At 35.4% G+C, this 18,966-nt stretch overlaps 1 protein-coding gene and 1 long non-coding RNA gene across 4 annotated transcripts in view; one reads left to right on the top strand and one right to left on the bottom strand.

Annotated features, from left to right (window-relative positions):
- Positions 1-18,966, bottom strand: part of LOC306860680 (rap guanine nucleotide exchange factor 3-like) — a 38,953-nt gene that overhangs the window by 1,327 nt on the left and 18,660 nt on the right. For 2 of the 3 annotated variants that reach the window (XM_079402494.1, XM_079402493.1), the window contains 24 exons: positions 14,338-14,444; positions 14,014-14,135; positions 13,576-13,756; positions 12,788-12,872; positions 12,641-12,701; positions 11,305-11,381; positions 11,019-11,165; positions 10,830-10,942; positions 8,535-8,623; positions 8,205-8,283; positions 7,907-8,057; positions 7,333-7,415; positions 6,978-7,008; positions 5,698-5,776; positions 5,379-5,516; positions 5,135-5,232; positions 4,609-4,734; positions 2,802-2,983; positions 1,882-1,972; positions 692-742; positions 521-608; positions 353-417; positions 205-259; positions 33-104 (listed from right to left, as the gene is read on the bottom strand). In XM_079402494.1, coding sequence (XP_079258620.1) covers positions 33-104; positions 205-259; positions 353-417; positions 521-608; positions 692-742; positions 1,882-1,972; positions 2,802-2,983; positions 4,609-4,734; positions 5,135-5,232; positions 5,379-5,516; positions 5,698-5,776; positions 6,978-7,008; positions 7,333-7,415; positions 7,907-8,057; positions 8,205-8,283; positions 8,535-8,623; positions 10,830-10,942; positions 11,019-11,165; positions 11,305-11,381; positions 12,641-12,701; positions 12,788-12,872; positions 13,576-13,756; positions 14,014-14,135; positions 14,338-14,444 — 2,371 coding nt within the window. The remainder of the gene's footprint in view (positions 1-32; positions 105-204; positions 260-352; positions 418-520; positions 609-691; positions 743-1,881; positions 1,973-2,801; positions 2,984-4,608; positions 4,735-5,134; positions 5,233-5,378; positions 5,517-5,697; positions 5,777-6,977; positions 7,009-7,332; positions 7,416-7,906; positions 8,058-8,204; positions 8,284-8,534; positions 8,624-10,829; positions 10,943-11,018; positions 11,166-11,304; positions 11,382-12,640; positions 12,702-12,787; positions 12,873-13,575; positions 13,757-14,013; positions 14,136-14,337; positions 14,445-18,966) is intronic. The other variant, XM_079402495.1, reaches the window with a different exon arrangement.
- LOC306860686 lies at positions 8,304-10,946 on the top strand. Its single transcript, XR_013783399.1, has 3 exons — positions 8,304-8,441; positions 8,563-8,632; positions 10,860-10,946. It is a non-coding gene; the product is annotated as an uncharacterized lncRNA (long non-coding RNA).

Genomic DNA, 18,966 nt, shown 5'->3' with positions numbered 1-18,966 from the left:
TATCAGATTGAGGAAAAGAAAGAACAACATACATGTTGATAGTCGGATAGCTTGGGCATCCATGAACATTCTCTCTGTCAAGCCTTTCTGTGGAGAAGAAGGCACTGCAGAAGCACAGAAGAGGACAGAATATTGCTGAATTCAATTCGTTTAAACTGAATGAACAACATGAAAATGAAATCCACACCACTAGGGGAGGCGTACCGTAAGGCTGACTTCGACACTCTCGAACTGTCTTCACTGTTCTGGCAATCATGCGCTAAAAATAAGGTAAAAAGCACATATTGAATATTTTTCTATGGTATAGAGTTTCAATTTAATGCAACATTTAAATTGAAAGCAATACTCTCACCATTTTCTCAAAGTTGACCAGTTTATCAGTGTAGTTCTTGTTTCCCTCATGGATAAATGTCATATCTACACAGGCAAATGAGTACTAGATTAAGTTGATTAAACTTATATCCACCTAATTGTCATGTCATAAATAGTAAATGTCAACTGGATCAGTAGTAAACTGCACCTTTAAGCAGTAGAGGCATGAAGGGAATGTATGGAGGGCTGAGTTTTGCTACAGTTAGTCTGTAGGCCCTGTGGTTACGGGATGGATCCTACAACACAGAGAAGATTACTTTTCATATAGTACCTAGACATGACAAATCCTTGTAAAGAGTGTGCAAATATTTGCTCTTACCATCAGTCTTTCATATGCACAGTAGATCCTCTTGGTTTTGTTTGGAAGTCTCTGTCAAAAAATTTGTTTATATACACATTGTTTTAAAGCAGCTTTACAGAAAATCATGATGTTAAATAAAGTGCTAACCCAAAATGTTTTATTAATCTAGATCATGGACTGGTATTTTTGGTGGCTTAAACTTAAACACCTTAATGATTGTTTTTTTTTCTTTCACAAGACTTTAATTGATGGACTTGAGTTGTGTGGATTATAGCGATGTTTTTATCAGCTTTTTGGATTCTCATTTTGACGGCACCCATTCACTGCAGAGGATCCATTAGTGATCCATATAATGCTAAATTTAACAAATTTCAGTCTGTTCTGATGAAGATACAAACTCATCTACATTGTGACGGCCTTTGAGTGAGGACATTTAAAGCGAATTTTCATTTTTGGGTTAACTATAATATTTTTAGTAACCTTTGTGCCTTTTAGTAACATTTAGCAGATTAGAGCTGGCTGATAATATAGTTTACATTTTGCGACGATACAGGCAATCAAGCAGATGACATTTGCTATATAGTATATATGTGACCCTGGACCACAAAACCAGTCTTAAGTCGCTGGGGTATATTTGTAGCAATAGCCAAAAATACATTGTGTGGGTCAAAATTATCGATTTTTCTTTTATGCCAAAAATCATTAGTATATTAAGTAGAGATCTTGTTCCATGAAGATGTTTTGCAAATTTCTTACCGTAAATATATAAAAACTTAATTTTTTGATTAGTAATATGTATTGCTAAGAACTTCATTTGGACAACTTTAAAGGCGATTTTCTCAATATTTAGATTTTTTTGCACCCTCAGATTCCAGATTTTCAAATAGTCGGCCAAATATCAAAACCATACATCAATGGAAAGCTTATTTATTCAGCTTTCAGATGATGTAGAAATCTCAATTTCGAAAAATTTACACTTAAGACTGGTTTTGTGGTCCAGGGTCACATATATGGATAAAGTTGGACATACTTATATATGCAGCTTTATATAAAGAGCTGGGCGATAATATAGTTATATTTTGTGACAAAGTTAACATAAGGTCATTTAATGTGTTACAGGTCTTGAAAGAAGTTTATGGTATTTTACACAGAAATGAAACAACAAAAATCTTTTTTAGACTAGTCCAAGAATACATAGTTGTTCTTACCTCCCATGTTTTATTGAGCCTCTGTACAGCGCTGTTACTGAGCCCGAACATCACTGCGAAAAACGAGTTCAGGTTCTTCTGCTCTTTTAAACTGAAATAGATCAAATCGGATGCCCATGAGCTTGTACTCCATAAAGTAAACAAGTCAAATGTGTTAATTTCATTCATTTAGTACATTATTGGTGTATTTTTTACATTACTGATAACCGCATGTACAGTGGTACATTTTGGCTCCCCCTAGTGGTCATAAATGGACACGAACTATAAAAATGGACATTATTTTACATACGTTTTTTCAATTTAAACAATGTATTCCGAATTTTACATTGCAGTTTGGGTCATTTTCTGTGTTAACACAACAAATTATTGTTAAAAAGAGATTATATTGTGCTGCAATAAGGGACAAAAAAATTAAAATCCAGCCACAATTTATGCGGTTGAAAAAATTGTAAATAAAACAAGATTATTAGACTGTTTTACAAGAAAAAAATGTTAAATTTTAATTCAATATGTTACTTGACATTGCTTTGTAGTTATAACATTTAAAAATGGATTTCTAAGTGCACATTGTTTTTATACAAATATTTTTCAGTATATACCATCTTTTTCAGCATATAGTTGTAAAATTTATTGGGATAGTTTGTGCACATTCTCCTATGTAAGTGTCTACATAGCTGTAAAATTGCAAAACAGAGTTTGCACAAAGTTTGCTTAAAGATTTTGTGAATTAGTCTTAGTGGGTCGGGTGGTTACAGCGAGTCATGTTGATGTGAAGATTAACTTAAACGAAAGTGTGACGTAAAGGAAGGCATTAATGATTAAACCACTGAAGATGTGGAAAATCCTCCACTATACAGCATGTATGTTGTATCGTAAGGCAGCTAACAGCCTTGAGTCTTGAGAACTGATATTGTACTCACACAACGGCCATCTTGATGAACTTCTTGAGTAATATGGCTCTTTTGACCAGGTCCTCACAGAGACACAGCTCCGTCACTACCCAGTACTGAATCTCGTTGAAGCGACGCACAAACCGCTCAAGGTTAGCCGTCGTGGCTCCAGGGAACTTTTCCCGTCCAAAAATGTAGTAGACCAACTCCACCTGTAGCACAGTAAACTAACTTTAGTTATTTCTACAATGTTTTCAGTAAAAATGTTTCTTGGGCAGCAAATCAGCATATTAGAATGATTTCTAAAGGATCATGTGACTCTGAAAATTTAGCTTTGCCATCATGAGAAGTAATTATATTTTAAATTGCATTAAAATAAACAGCAGTTATTTGAAATTGTAATAATATTTGACAATAATTGATCAAATAAATGCAGTATTGGTGAGCATAAGATACTTTTAAAAACAATCTAAATTATTCCAAACTTTTGTACAGTAATAATATCCCCTTTTGTCCCATTCATAATTGGATTTTTTTTAAAGTAATCATTCATAAACTATTTATTCTGTAAATATATACTGTATTAATATATCTCTTCAAGATTAGAGTTGCTTTTATCTGCTCTGTACTTGTTTAAGGTGAACTTTGGAAGTAATCGATTGCTCTGAATGTAGGACAAATAGTCATTGAAATGACACAGTTCCACTTCACTTCCTACTAGCATTCATCTGATATGCACTTATACAGGTATTTGTGAGCCGGCGTCAGATATTTCAAGGCAGGCGTGCAATTCAGGCAGCTCGGCTGTGAAATATTTCACTGACTCATTCTCCCTGACATGTTTGATTCTTGAACAGATACGCTGCACACATGACTGATCACATCCTGTGACGTTTGTGTCCCTGAATGTGAGACGATTTCCAAGTACATGCTGATATTTACAGGATGAATATTGTGATTATTGATTGTGGTGATTTAGGGAATAGTTCAAACTAAATTTTAAATTTGCTGAAAATATACTAATCCTCAGGCCAACAAATATGTAGGTGAGTTTGTCTCCTCATTGACATAGATTTGGAGAAATGTAACATTACATCCATCACTTGCACACTAATGGATTCTCTGCAGTGAATGGGTGCCGTCAAAATGAGACTCCAAATAGCTGATAAAAACATTGCAATAATCCTCACCACTCCAGCCCACAATGTCTTGTGAAGTGAAAAAGTATGTGTTTGTAAGAAACAAGTCCATCAAGACGTGTTTAATTTTAAAACCTTCTTTCTGGCTAAAAGTCCATAATTGATAATATCAGTTCTTCTGATGAAAAAGCCTATCCTCTGTTGTCCCCTCACATCAAAATTCACCAACATATTTGCTTAGAACTGTTTTGGACTGGTTTTTCTTGTAAATGGTGCTTCAGACCAGGCAACTAGCAATATAAAGCAATATAGATAGAGGACTATACTGTTGTATTTTAGCCAGAAGCAAGGGTTTGAAGTTAAAAAATGTCTTCTCACTTCACAAGATGTTATTTGATAGATTGAAGTAGTGTGGATTACTGTGATGTTTTAATCAGCTGTTTGAACTCTCATTCTGACGGCACCCATTCACTGCAGAGGATTCTCATCTACATTCTGGGTGGCCTGAGGGTGAGTACATTTTCATCCAATTTGTATTTTTGTGTTAACGACTGCTTTAACATAACAAATCCTCTCATTTAGTCTTAGTTTTTAATCATTTTTGTTCAATACTCCTTAACCAGATAAGTGGCATCAAAGATTATAATGAAACAGTTTCATGTGCCAGTGACAAATCTGTGTGCTGGTTTTGCTGTTACCTCATGCATGGCCATGAAGAGCTCCCAGTCGTAGCTGGTGTGCTGGATGGCCATGTCCTTGGAGCACATCTGCTCCAGATTGTCCATGGTGCTCTTCTCGGGCCCCAGCTGCTCTTTCACTGGTGTCTGTCAGAGGCAAAATACACAAACCAGAGGAGACTCTTAAATCTGAACCATAATATTTGACCATTCTGTTAATTAACTAACTGCAGAATGTAACCTTTTACTATATATATTAATATGTAACTATATTACTGAAATTTTGTCTCATTCAATAATTATATGATATATTTATCAAATGAAATAATAAATAAATACTTACTTACTGAGAAAAGCTCATTATTTAAAGTATGTTTTTTGGAAAAATCCTAAAACATTTTATAACCAATTTAGCAAAGCATTGGAATATGCAGAAAAATAAATGTCACAGCTGATGTATATATTTACAGCTGACTTGTATGGCTAGAATTTCCACCAGTGTGGGTCTTTTACTATGAAACAGCAATAATTCTGTTGGCAACCTCACCAGCTGTTCCACTTGGCTGGCAGAGCAGAAGAAAAGCTTCTCATTCACTCCTAAAGAGGCAGAGACCGCCGTGGTCTCCAACTTGAGCTGGACCCTGTCTGCAAGAAGCAGAAGAAACTTTGATCTCATAAAATATCTGATCAGGTAGGACAGAATCTAATATTGAAGCTGTAACAGTTCTGGCACAGTCAGAAGATCTTCAGAAGAGACTCTGAACCCAAATCATCTACACGTCATAGCTTACCTCCTGAGGAATTCATCCTGACCAGCACATAGTCTCTCTCAGGATCCACTAATGTAGTCAAGATGTCGTTCACTGAAGCATCGACCGGCAGCATCACAGTGACAGCCTTATGATCTGGTTTAAAGATCTCATACAAGACTGCAAACGGACAATTGGACTCTTTTAAATGAACAAATTTAATTAGGTACTTTCAGTGGAGTCTATTTTGATGAATTTTAGCAATTTCACGGGGATATTATCCTTGTTTTATCTGCCCTTAATTTAATTTCTTTATGACACTGGTTATTATTAAAACTCTCACAGAAGTAAAAGTACAAACCTTTATCTTGAGCTTTAATCGACCATAATTTCCCCACCGGCTCATCGTGAGCAGAAAACCAATCAAACTTTTGGTTCAGCTGAAACAAACAGATGACCATATTGGATATTAGAGCTGCAAAAGGAAGTTTTCAACATGTTTAGACAGACTGGGTGTCTGAAATAAATGGACTGCATCGATGGTCTCAGGTATGATGGATTGTATGTCTGTGAAAAAGTGCAGTTCTTATTCCAAGAATGTGAAGAATAAAAAATTAAAATAAAAATCTAAGGGCAAAGAAATGGAAAGTGTTAGATCGCCCAAGTCAATCTCCAGATTTAAATCCGATTGAACATGAATTTCACCAGCTGGAGAGGAGAGTAAAGGCAGAAACTCCCCAAAACAAGCAACAATTGGAATTGGCTGCATTAAAGGCTGGGAAAAGCATTTCAAAGGAAGAGACCAAGAGTCTGGTGATGTGTATGGGTCACAGACTCAATGCTGTGATTGTGCGCAAGGGATCTGCAACTAAATAATAGCTTTTAATCTTTAATATATGCCTTATGTTCAACTGTCCCAATACTTATGCTCACATCAATGAGTGGGATGAACTCTAAAAGTGCTGTTCTTTTTATTTGGTAAAACATACATGTGTTGAAACGGCTAATAAGAAGATGTGACATTCTGTAGTTTTGTCTCATATTCATCTTTTAATAATATTGACAAATAATAAATGTCTTGACTCCACAGCCAACAGAGAAATTTTGTCTTTACTGTTCCAATACTTATGGAGGGCACTGTATATACACATGAAAACACAGCAACAATAAAGACAAATTCACTTGTATTAAACGTAGAAATTAAACTTTTATCAAGTTGCACCTTTGGATCCGGCATCATAGTGTCAGTCTTCTCGCATCACTCTCATCACGTGACCCCCCCCCTGTATTTCTCAGCCCCCCTGCTCAAAATACGTTCTCGCAGCTGTGTGTATATGTAATTGGCATTTAGAAACCTGTTCTCAAATACACTGCAAACAGTTGGCTGGGTTTTATGTGACCATGGATAACGCTGACCTACTTATAGTGTACATTTCAATTATAGAGTGTATGACTCTGTCAGAACGGGATTTACTTTTGATTTGTTCTCAGACTTTGTCTAAAGACCTCTGGCCTCAGAGATGTTTACGTTTCCACCGGTGAGTCTGTTTATCATGCTGTGTCATAAAGTAAGTAGGATTTATTGGTTGGTCTCTTATCACTTTAAGCTTCCCATTAGACTAAGAAAGCAGGGCCTCTTACCTTCGTCAGAGTGTGACATCCATTCTCGGTTCTGTAAGGAGTATAATAGGGATGTAGGATTATGTAAAGAGGTTTGATGACATAGCAGACTCAAGAGAAAAGGTGTGGACTTTATAAAAAGCAGGTCAAAGAAAGATCAATTATGGTATTTATTACTTTAAATCTGATTATGTAATCAGTTTGGCTCTGAAAATGCTTCAAAGTGTGAAGTGGCTTTGCCATAGCATATCCATATCCATCAGTCACATGGTCACAAATCATAGTATAAGAGAGCTGATTTTGGTCATTATGACAAAATATTTATGTGCAAGTGTTTGTATGTGTACAAATGGACATTGGCTAGTGTGTTACTTACATTTTTGTCTTTCTTCTGTCCCTCAGCTGTTCTTTGAGCATGCTGGAAAGTCTCGAGTCAGCCATCACCCCTTCCCTGAATTTCTATCACAAAAATAGTGATATTTTATATAAACTTACTTTTGCATTACATTTAAAGACATCATGAGTGTCAACAGCACTGACAATGCAATTAACTTATGTTATTTTGTGACACATTTTTGAGAAAAATACATACAGTATTTAAGTAAAATAAAGTAAGGTGACAATGTATTCATTGGGATCTGATTGGATTATATATGTTAGGTTATAATAATATTAAAATTTTTATTTGTATTTTTTATTATTAACAATTTATTTATAACATTATTATGGTTAAATGTCTGTCTGTCTGTCTGTTAATTTTCATGAGAAGATGCATTACATTTTTGTATTAAACATAATAATATTGGTATATTTTTACATTTACAAAAGTCAATTTTGATTTTATTTTATTCAGTCTTGTACCATCTTCACCTCTAAAGTACCATGAAAGCATTTGAAATTTGAAACGTTTTACTACTGAAGAAGTACTACAGCATTTAACCTATTTTTACCTCCAAGAATTCAGAGGCCACAGGATTGTCCCTCAGAAGCAGACCGTACAGAGCTACCCAGTGAGCCACCAGTTTCACAACCTTCTGCTTGGTGTTGAGAGCATAAGCTGCCTTCTCCAGGTCTGTACCTTCTGATGGCTCCGCTTGGTAGGTACAAATGTAGGTTAAGGATACACTTACTTATTCTTTCAGTTAGAACTTTGAGCCCTTTGGCATAAAGACTGGTAACAAAACAAATAAAACAGAGGAAATATCAATATGACGTAGAAAATCAGTAGTTCCTGTAGTGACAGGATATTGATGCTGGAGGGCTGCACAGAGTTGGCTGTAGGGCATGAAGACTGGATGTGTTAAGAGGAAGTCAGTCACACTGGGATCTGCAGATGTATAAAACAGAGTCATAAACTTCATTAACAAGGACTTGTTTTCTTTACTGAGCTGTGTGGAGAATTCCAGAACATCTGAATCATCTGACTGCTGGTTTTAAACCCCAAATGAGCTGGAATGTTTTGGTCTCTCCCTCAGTTCTTCTGCTGTAAGTAACTGATCGGTTTTCAACAAACAAATTCTAGATTCCTAAAGTTTTCGTATTTAAAGTTTTATTTATGTTACACAAGTTCAGCCTTACCTGTAAAATCAGTGCCATTGCTTTCCAGTTTAATCGTCTCCAGCATGTGTTCTAGGATCTTCTCTGGCGTTCCTGACATTACTGTGTACCTGAGAGAGGTGGATAATTCATATTGACAATTAAGTGTCCTCCATTTCCATCATTTATAGTTAGTTCAATGCACTTGAAATCAAATAACAGTGATGACTAATGATTGAGCTTGCATTTCATTGTACAATAGCACTTTTGTAGGTAAAGTACCCAGGATGAATCACCTTTCACTGCAGACATTGAACGGCTTTATCTAATCTGGATATGTACAGGTGCATCTCAAAAAATTTGAATATCGTGAAAAAGTTCATTATTTTTTGTACCTTATTTCAAAAAGTGAAACTTTCATATATTCTAGATTCATTACATGTAAAGTAAAACATTTCAAACTTTTTTTTGTTTTAATTTTGATGATTAGATCTTACAGTTTATGAAAGTCAAAAATCCAGTATCTCAAAATATTAGAATATTTCCTAAGATCAATCAAAAAAAGCATTTTCAAAACAGAAAAGTTCAAGTTCTTTAAAGTATGTTCATTTCTGCACTCAATACTTGGCAAAATACTTGCTCCTTTAGCACAAACTCCAGCATCAGTGAGGTGTGGCATGGAAGCGATCAGCCTGTGGCTCTGCTGAGGCACTATTGAGCACAGTAATATCATGGTCAGCAAAGCACTTGAAAGTAGTTTTGGCAGTGTGGGCAGATGCTAAAGTCCTGCTGGAAAAGGAAATCAGCATCTCCATAAAGCTTGTCAGCAGATGGAAGCATAAAGTGCTCCAAAATCTCCTGGTAGACGGCTGCATTGACTCTGGACTTTATAAAACACAATGGACCAACACCAGCAGACGTCACGGCTCCCCAAATCATCACAAACTGTGGAAACTTCAAACTGGACTTCAAGCAGCGTGGATTCTGTGCCTCTCCAGTCTTCCTCCAGACTTCCTCCAGACTTCCTCCAGACTTCCTCCAGACTTCCTCCAGACTTCCTCCAGTCTTCCTCCAGACTTCCTCCAGACTTCCTCCAGACTTCCTCCAGACTTCCTCCAGATTCCAGACCTTGATTTCCAAATTAAATGCAAAATGTACTTTTATCTGAAAAGAGGACTTTGGACCACAGAGCAACTGGGCTTTCTCTTTAGCCCAGGTAAGATGCTTCTGACTTTTTTTCTGTTTCAGAAGTGGCTTGGTAGCCCTTTTCCTGAAGACGTCTGAGCATTGTGACTCTTGATGCACTGACTCCAGCTTCAGTCCACTCCTTGTGAAACTCTCCCAAGTGTTTGAATCAGCTTTGCTTGACAGTATTCTCAAGCTTGCGGTCATCCCTGTTGCTTGTGCACCTTTTCCTACCCAAATTCTTCCTTCCAGTCAACTTTGCATTTAATATGCTTTGATACAGCACTCTGTGAACAGCCGCTCAGTAACGACCCTCTGTGACTTACCCTCTTTGTGGAGGGTATCAACGATTGTCTTCTGGACCACTGCCAAGTCAGAAGTCTTCCCCATTATTGTGGTTTCAAAGAACAAGAAATACCTGGAATTTATACTGTAGGGATGGTCATTAATTGAAACTCAAATGTAAATATTCTAATATTTTGAGATACTGATTTTTGACTTTCATAAGCTGTAAGCTCTAACCAAAATCAAAATCAAAACAAAAAAAACTTTTGAAATGTTTTACTTTACATGTAATGAATCTAAAATATATGAAAGTTTCACTTTTTGAAATAAGTTACACGAAAAAAACTTTTTCATGATATGAGATGCACCTGTACTCTATGAACCATAAAAATTTGATGTATTAAATACAATACTCATTAAAAAATATATATATTTTTATGTATTTAATATTTAGTAGTTATTAGTTATTTAGTAATTTAATAGTTTTTGTAGCTATTTTATACACCAGGCTTTATATGGTTAAATCATCTGCATGAGCTGAAATCTATAATTGTTCAATAATTTTTTATGTTAAAATGTTCTTGGACTAAAACATTTAGTCATGGACTAAAACATTGATATGCAGTCTCATGCCATTTACAGTAAATGTTCAATGTGAAGTGTATATATATATATATATATATATATATATATATATATATATATATATATATATAATTTTTTTTTTTTTTTTTCTTAAGCTAAAATACTTTTTTACATTAGTAAATAGTAATTTTTGTCTATTCTATTTGATGATGCTTATGGTGCAGTAATTACTTTAATTCAAAATGAAAATGACTAAGCTTAAAAATGGACAGAATCATTTACTTGTTGCTGCTTGTTGATCCTCCCTGATAGGCGGACTCCTGTGCCGAGCTCTTCTCAAGAACCAGAACGACTTTACCGTGTTCCTCCAGGCGGACAGTGTTGGCCTCGACATCCTGCAGTTAAGTTCAGGTTATAGACCACCATAGATACCCATCCATGCAGATGCTAGGCTATGCACACACAACCTACCTTTAGGATACGTATGAAGTCCTGCTTGTCCACCCGCAGGAAGTGGCAGTTGTCCTCTCTCAGGATGATGGTGGCAGAACGAGGGGCATCGTTCACCAAGGCCAGCTGCCCAAAGTCTTCTCCCTCATGAAGCGTGGTCACCAAGCCCTGTGTGACGCACATACACAAGATCATCTTTCCTTGAGAGGAAGGGCACTGTATGAATTACCTTCAAACAATATAAGTATATCTATATTTAAACTCAATTACTTCTAAAGGTCACTCAACTGATGTTAAATAGCTTTACCTTGCCATGTGTGATAACATTAACAGAGCCTCTCCAGATGATGTACCAGGATGTCCCTTTGTCCCCCTGACTGAATACTGAAATAAACACAAACACATTACATAGTACTGTTTTCTTATGGTAAACACAACCTTTTTTTTTTTGAGAGGACATCAGTTGCCAAAATTACAGAAAAAGCTTGATTAGGCTGACCAAATTTAGACATGTGAGCAGATAGATGTTTTCCCTCAACATTTTAGACAATGATTTTGTGCAGGGTTTCTTAAAAAGTCTTAATTCGCCCGTCACAAATTAAGACCTAAAAACTGGAGCAGAAACTCACTTTGATTACTTTCTCATAAAACAAGACTTCTTGCACAGGAAAACAAGACAGAAATACTGATGAACAAAATAATTTTTTTTGCAGTGATTTTTGATCTGAAGGTACAGTAAAAGTGTGTAAAATTTATTAAAAATAGTGGAGATCTATTGGAAGTATTTTTAAACTTTGATGTGCTGCTAATACAATACATGTTTACATTTAGAGACCATATTGATGTATTGTTACATTTAATTATTATTATTTTTTTTTTTTACATTTTCTTTACTTAAAAAGACCTTCATAAAACCTGCAAAAACCCTGTTGTAACAAAAATGATCATGCTATGCAAAATTTGATCATAAAAATACATTAATAAAATGGTAAGATTTAACTTTTTATTTTCATTTGATTTTAATGTCATTTACAATAAATAAAATCAAGACTCGTATGAATTTTTTTTCTTGTTGAATATCCTGTTTCACTCAGAAATACATTCTATTACAGAAGAAATATTGATTTCATATTTCATTTTGACGTTAAGTCCACTGGATCCATTTAAAAGTTATTTAATCTTAATATCAGAATTCACATTGAAATGTAAAATCATAATGCAGTATTAATATGTCTGAGAAATAAAAAATATGATATGAGTCTGAATAAACTGAACTAATATGAGCTTATGAAACTTGACAGATTTTAAAAGCGACTAAACTACCCTATTAGATAATCATCAGTGTCTGCTTCCTACTCGTGCTATTCAGTATGCATGAATAACTGCTGCGTAGACGCTTTCATTTCTTTTCCCTTTGTCTCTTAGTTTGCTGATATTAGGATGTCAATCATCCAGTACATCACATAACAAGGTAATTACACAATAAAATGATTTAATCATCTCATTCTTATGCTGTCTGTCTGTGGTGTCTAAACAGGAAGTTTGCTGCTCATTTTTATTCTGGCTAAGCGCAAATTCAATATTAGCACGTTCCTTCTTCCTGCCCACCACTAATGAAATGTCATCATTGCTTTCACACTCACAGACTGTTCCCGCCTTGGCATGGCTTTCAAAAACCAGCACTGCTGCCAGCTCCTTCCGAACCTACGGGAGAGAATGAAAGAAATGAGGGATGAATGAAGATTTGTGGCGCAACCAAACATGACGGCTGTCAGCGATTGTTGACTCACAGATGTAGACAAGTGGGCCACAGCTTTGACGTGCAGAAGTTCTTCATAAATAACTTCCAGGTCCTCTGGAGTTCTCTGGCTTGGGCTAAAACATGGACACTGATTATTACACACCGAAATCTTATGCTGTTTATAAAAGAGATTAAATGTGAAGTGTGTGACATTTTTGATGTTAAAGGGATAGTTCACCCAAAAATGAAAATTCTGTCATCATTTACTCACCCTCAAGTAGTTCCAAACATGTATGAATTTCTTTGTTCTGCTGAACACAAAGGAAGATATTTTGAAGAAAGTTTTGGGGCACCATTGACTTCCATAGTAGGAATAAAAAAAAATACTATGGTAGTCAATGGTGCCCTAGAACTGCTCTGTTTCCCACATTCTTCAGAATATATTCCTTTGTGTTCAGCAGAACAAAGACATTTATGCAGGTTTGGAACTACTTGAGGGTGAGTAAATGACAGAATTTTCATTGTTGGGTGAACTATCCCCTTAAAATTCTGTCCCATCTTAATATCTTCAGACAACTATAACTGTCACAAATATCTGTTAGGCTTGATTTGATAATGATTTTAAAAGCGTCTGACATTAGCGTGTTTCTAAGCCAATGGCGATACATTAAATGCATATTGGGTAGTCACTTTTTAATTAAACTGAACAATTTCAATGGCACTTTTCAGCCCTGAATGAAATGAAAGTTTATTTATATTCAGCAAACTCTTCGTCTGGTGACTTTGTGTTTATGGTTGTTATTTTTCAGTCTGCTGGCACAATTTTTGGTGTCTTACCATTTACGCAGTATCATAGTGAGAAGAGCATCTGGACCCATCTGGATCAGGAGCGATAAACTCTCTTGGAGTTCTTCATCTTTGGAGTCTTTCTCGTTAGTTGCGTGATTAAGGTCAAACTCTGCCTCCATGAAGCGGTAAAACTGTGCGTCTTTGTCATGGAAGTTTAACTCTTGTTTCACTGCACATTTTTACAGAGACATTGGTTGCCAGTTAGTCAATATATTCAGATATTAAGGTAATAGCATGTTTTTGGCCATGGCAAAACTATTATTTGGACATGTACCATTGTAGTAAATACCATAATGTAATTCCTCAGCACCGTGATATGTATCAAAATGCCATAGTATTAAATCTGATACCATCCCTGTACCACAGTACTCTTGTTTAAAGGAAAAGCATGCAAAAAATTTAGATAATCTTGAGATGATCACTCACCATGACTCAGAATGCCCTCATCCACCAAAACTTGCCACGTTCCGACTGCCTGACTCCGGGACTGGAAGCAATCATTGAGTTTCATTAGCCAATCCACAAGTTCCTTCCCACTGCAGCACTGTCTGTGGGACAAACCAGTCAAAAAGCAGACTGAATTTAAAGTGCTACACATTTATTTGCATGTCTCTATGGTTGAGTAATGAGTAAGTTGATTTATTTGTTTCTCCAAAGTGATTTCCTGGGAATAATTAGATCCATTTCCATCACAGTCATAAATATAACATGCTTTGCATAAGCACATGACAGACAGAGTGAAAGATTCACCTGTAGGTCTTAAGATGGTGTTTTCTGTCTCTTATCAGGCCTGGGTTGCGCTCCATCAGAGTGCTGTAAACCACCCGCGCAGCCTTCAGGATCCGATCAGATAAAAACTGATGGAGAGAAACAGAAAAAAGGTATTTTTTAATTTTGTACTAATTAAGCCAGTCTTTTATAATATTTCAAATGTCTTTGAATGCTGTTTAAATATAACAGGAAATTAAAATTGACACCAATTATCTTTAAAAAGTTTAAAAAAATGTGTTGACTGTTTTTTGAATACTATTTTAAGACAATATGAAATTAAAGTTTACGTTCTCAATTACTGTCTGAGTGACTTTATATTTATATGAACCACATTTACATTTTACATTTATTCTTTTAGCAGATGCTTTTATCCAAAGCGACTTACAAATGAGAAATACAGTAAGTGATTCATCATAAAGAGGCAAATAAAGACAAAAAGTGCTTGTAATACAAAGTTTCAGACATTTTTTAGAATAGTATTAGCTAAAACAGGGAGGGATTTAGGAAAAGTGTAGGATGCAATGAAGTGCTTATGGAATAAATCAGTTTTTAGCTGTCTCTTGAATGTTGTTTGGGATTTGGCTTTCTGGATGAAACTGGAAAGAGCATTCCACCAGCAAGGAACGGTGAAGGAAAATATTCTGGAAAGTGACCAGTAATATTAACCCAGTCACCTAAACGGTTCCATCAAATCCTGACGGATACATCCCACCCTAATTATTTTCCACTGAATACGCCACATTATGCAAGTTAAATGCATTGCAGTTTCATGTTGTTTTGAATTGGATGAAAGCTTGCTCATTTCCAAAGCAAGACTGGAAATGTTTACTCTTGTGTTTACAGTCATATACAAAATTTCATTTACAACCATTGATCAGGGACTCAAACAACCATTATCAGCCATATAGAAACACAACGAGTTGGTGTTTTACTAAACAGGTGAGTGGAGGGTGAGAACCTGCAAAAAATTTTCCAACACCACCTCCGCCGAGTTGAATTGACCAAACTGAAGATTGCTAACGTTCACACTCCTCCCCCGTATAGAAGCTGTTTCTCCACTCATCTGTTTTCCTTCTATCAACTTGCTCTGTTTTCATTCCACGTCTCCTTCTTTCCCACCCTTCATTCTGTTGGACCCCCTGCTGATGGCGTGTCCCGCTCTAGCTCCCAAACAGACTGAGAAGACTGGAGTGTAAGAACTCGACCTCACTGATTGAGGCTAGAATTTTTTGAACTACTGAAGCATGCCACCGTTGTTGCTACGCAGCCTTCGTTTTTTTTTCTGCACGCCTGCCAAGACCAACTCACTGATCACATGGTGATAAAACTGGTTTGGCGAATTGACACACTGTAAAAAAAAAAAAAAAAAAAACCTCTGTTGAAGTGTAGGCAAACATAGGAGGATATTGACAAGTTGGGATGGCAAAAAGCTAGTTTTAGAAGAATGGCCATCAAGTTGAAAGCTGGTTTTAGTGCTGGTATGCACTAATGAAAGGTGGCTTGCTAGTTAAGATAGCTAAAAATATAACGCATTCTGTTTTTTTTTTTGTTTGTTTTTTTACTGACGACACTCTGTAAGTGACTGAAGTGGTTTCAGTAGAGATCACACACACACCAAAATACACCTCATTTTTACATTTATGCTTCAGAACATCAAAAGCTGCAAGTTCAAAGCCAAACGCCTCGAGCTGTTGCATGAGGCCGTAACAGCACAGCAACCCAAGTAAAACTGATAACTATTTGTGCATTTACTGAAGAAAATGAGAGTGGTGCTGTCACAAATCTTGCTGTCATAATGCTAGTGTTGTGAGCGGTTGTCGAGGCATTGCTATGTGATTGCTAAGGTATTTTGTGTGTGTGTGTGTGTGTGTGTGTGTGTGTGTGTTTTAGCCTATAACTAGGGGGTTGCTTATTGGTCAAAATCAAAAGTACATGCACTAGCCTACCATTCAAAACGTTTTGGTAAAATTGTTTTCATGTTTTTGAAAGAAGTATCATAAAGGCTGCATTTATTTGATCAAAAATACATTAGCAACAGTAATATAGTGAAATAAATGGCAATTTAAAATAACTTATTTCTGTTTTAATTAGTGCTGTCAAACGATTAATCGCATCCAAAATAAGTTTTTGTTTACAAAATATGTGTGTGTACTGTGTATATATATATATATATATATATATATATATATATATAAAAATACACACATATACAGTATTTTCTTTTTAAATATTTACATTTATATATGTATATTCATGTAATTTATATTATGTATAAATATATTTATTATATAAACAACATTTCTCTTAAATATATACATAATAAATATACACAGTACACACATATGTATTACGTGAACAAAAACGTTTATTTTGGATGCGATTAATCAGGACTAGTTTTAATGTATTGTAAATGTTTAATTCTTTGGCAAAGTTGAATTTTCAGCTGCCATTACTCCAGCCTTCAGAGTCACGTGATCCTTCAGAAATCATTCTTGCATGCTGATTCGATGCTTAAGAAACATTTCTTATCAATGTTGTAAACAGTTGAGCTGCTTAATATTTTTGAGATTATTTTTTTTCTTTGATGAATAGATAGTTTAAAAGAACAGCATTTTTTTAATTGTATCAAAGTCTGTTACTTTTGATCAATTTAATGCATCCTTGCATTTATATTATATATAAATATAATAAGACTTGGGGGCAATAATAGCCCAAAAAGCATGAGCACTTCAGAAATCTACAGGAAATTCAAACAAAATGTTCAGTTTCCTATTAAAACACACATATTGCAATACTGCATACTATTTGGGATGGATAATATGTGGATTAGGACACATGCTTCCTCCACCCTAGCTGTCTCATTCTTAAATCTTGTGATTTTACAGAAAGTCTGAACCTTTATTTGTTTGTTCTGTTCCTCCACAGAACATGTTGTCCCAGGATGAGGTCTTGAACTTGAATTGCCTTCATTTCTCACACTTTATTTGTTGTGGTTGTTGCTGAGGGCGGTGGCGTTTGCCCCTTCTTGTAGGCCCCTGGCCTGGTCGGTCGTTCCCGGTGATGTAATTGGCTTCTGACTCGTGAGGGATCGGCTGACCCGTCTTTTCAGTCCAAAGGGAGGCCACATCTACAGTGCTGTTCTCACAGGACCACTTCATTAAAGGCCACACAAGAACAGTTCTGCACAGAACACGTGCTTAGTCTCCAGTCCAAATTATCCAGGGGCAATTTCAGAGTTACAGTTCTCTTAATGCCTATTAATGTAACTCATTTGGTAATTAGTATCTTAAGTAGCTTAACCAACTAAGCAGCACAGTCCTAGTAAATGTGGTCAACCTACATCTAGCCCGTATCCTCCAAGAACTACATGCTGAAGAACTCTTCATCTAGCTCACTTTACACAGCGTGAGCCCAGACACTGTGTCTGCAGACTCTGAGCATATAAATCTCTCCCGTCATCTCTGCTTTGGGATTCTGTCCCTGTAGATGAGGGTATAGATGGGAACAGTAACTAGCAGCCTATTCCCAGCATTCTAGTCTCCTGGGGAATAATTACTTCACTGTGGATTACTGACTTTGACAACTCTCCTGAACATTTGGGATTTGATGTATCATAGCATACCTATGACAACAAGATGCATGGCTGCTCATTCTCCATGTTATCCAAATAACCACTGTATCATTCAATGCACATATTAATGCTGTTTGTAAAAGCGTTGAAAACGTCTTAGGTCATTTTAATGGATGCACTACCTTTTAAAGTCCTAAAACCATTTGGGGTCCTAAGATTTTTTTTTATGTTTTTGAATTATGCTTACAAAGGCTGCATTTATTTGATTAAAAATACTGGTTACACGTTATTTTAAGGTCCAATTCTCGCTATTAACAAACCATTAACTATTGCCACAAACTCTTAATTTGCTGGTTATTAATAGTAAGGTATTTTTAGGTTTAGGTATTGGGTAGGATTAGGGAATTAGAATCATGCAGAATATGTACTTTATAATCACTAATAAACAGCCAATATATTAATAATAGGCATGCTAATAAGCAACAAGTTAATAGTGAGAATTGGTCCCTATAATTAAGTGTTACCAAAATACTGTAAAACAGTAATATTGTGAAATATTATTGTAATTTAAAATAATTTTAATATCTTTTCAAATTTAATTTATTCATGTGATGACAAAGCTGAATTTTCAGTAGCCATTACTACAGAAATCATTCTAAAATGCTGATTTGGTGCTTAAGAAATTTTGTTGTGCTTATTTTGTCTTATTTTGTTGTATTTTCATTGTGCTGCCTAATATTTTTGTGGAAATCATAATTTTTTTTCAGGATTATGAGTTTTTTTTTTCTTTTTTTCTGTAATAACTAGAAAGTTAAAAAAACAGCATTTATTAGAACTCTTTTTGTTACAATATAAAGGTGTTTACTTGTCATTTTTTATAAATTTACTGCACTCTTGCTAAATAAAAGTATTAATTTCTTTGAAAATAAAACTTTTGAATGGTAGTGTATATGTTCATCATGTTAACTTTGGACATGTTCCACTCATGTTTGACAACCTGAAAGTGTCAAATGAGTCTTAATTTTGAATGTATCTAT

Source organism: Barbus barbus, assembly GCF_936440315.1.
Source record: "Barbus barbus genome assembly, chromosome: 41".
Lineage (NCBI taxonomy): Eukaryota > Metazoa > Chordata > Actinopteri > Cypriniformes > Cyprinidae > Barbus > Barbus barbus.
Note: the sequence above shows the minus strand (reverse complement) of the source record. Positions and strands in the feature narration are given on the sequence as shown.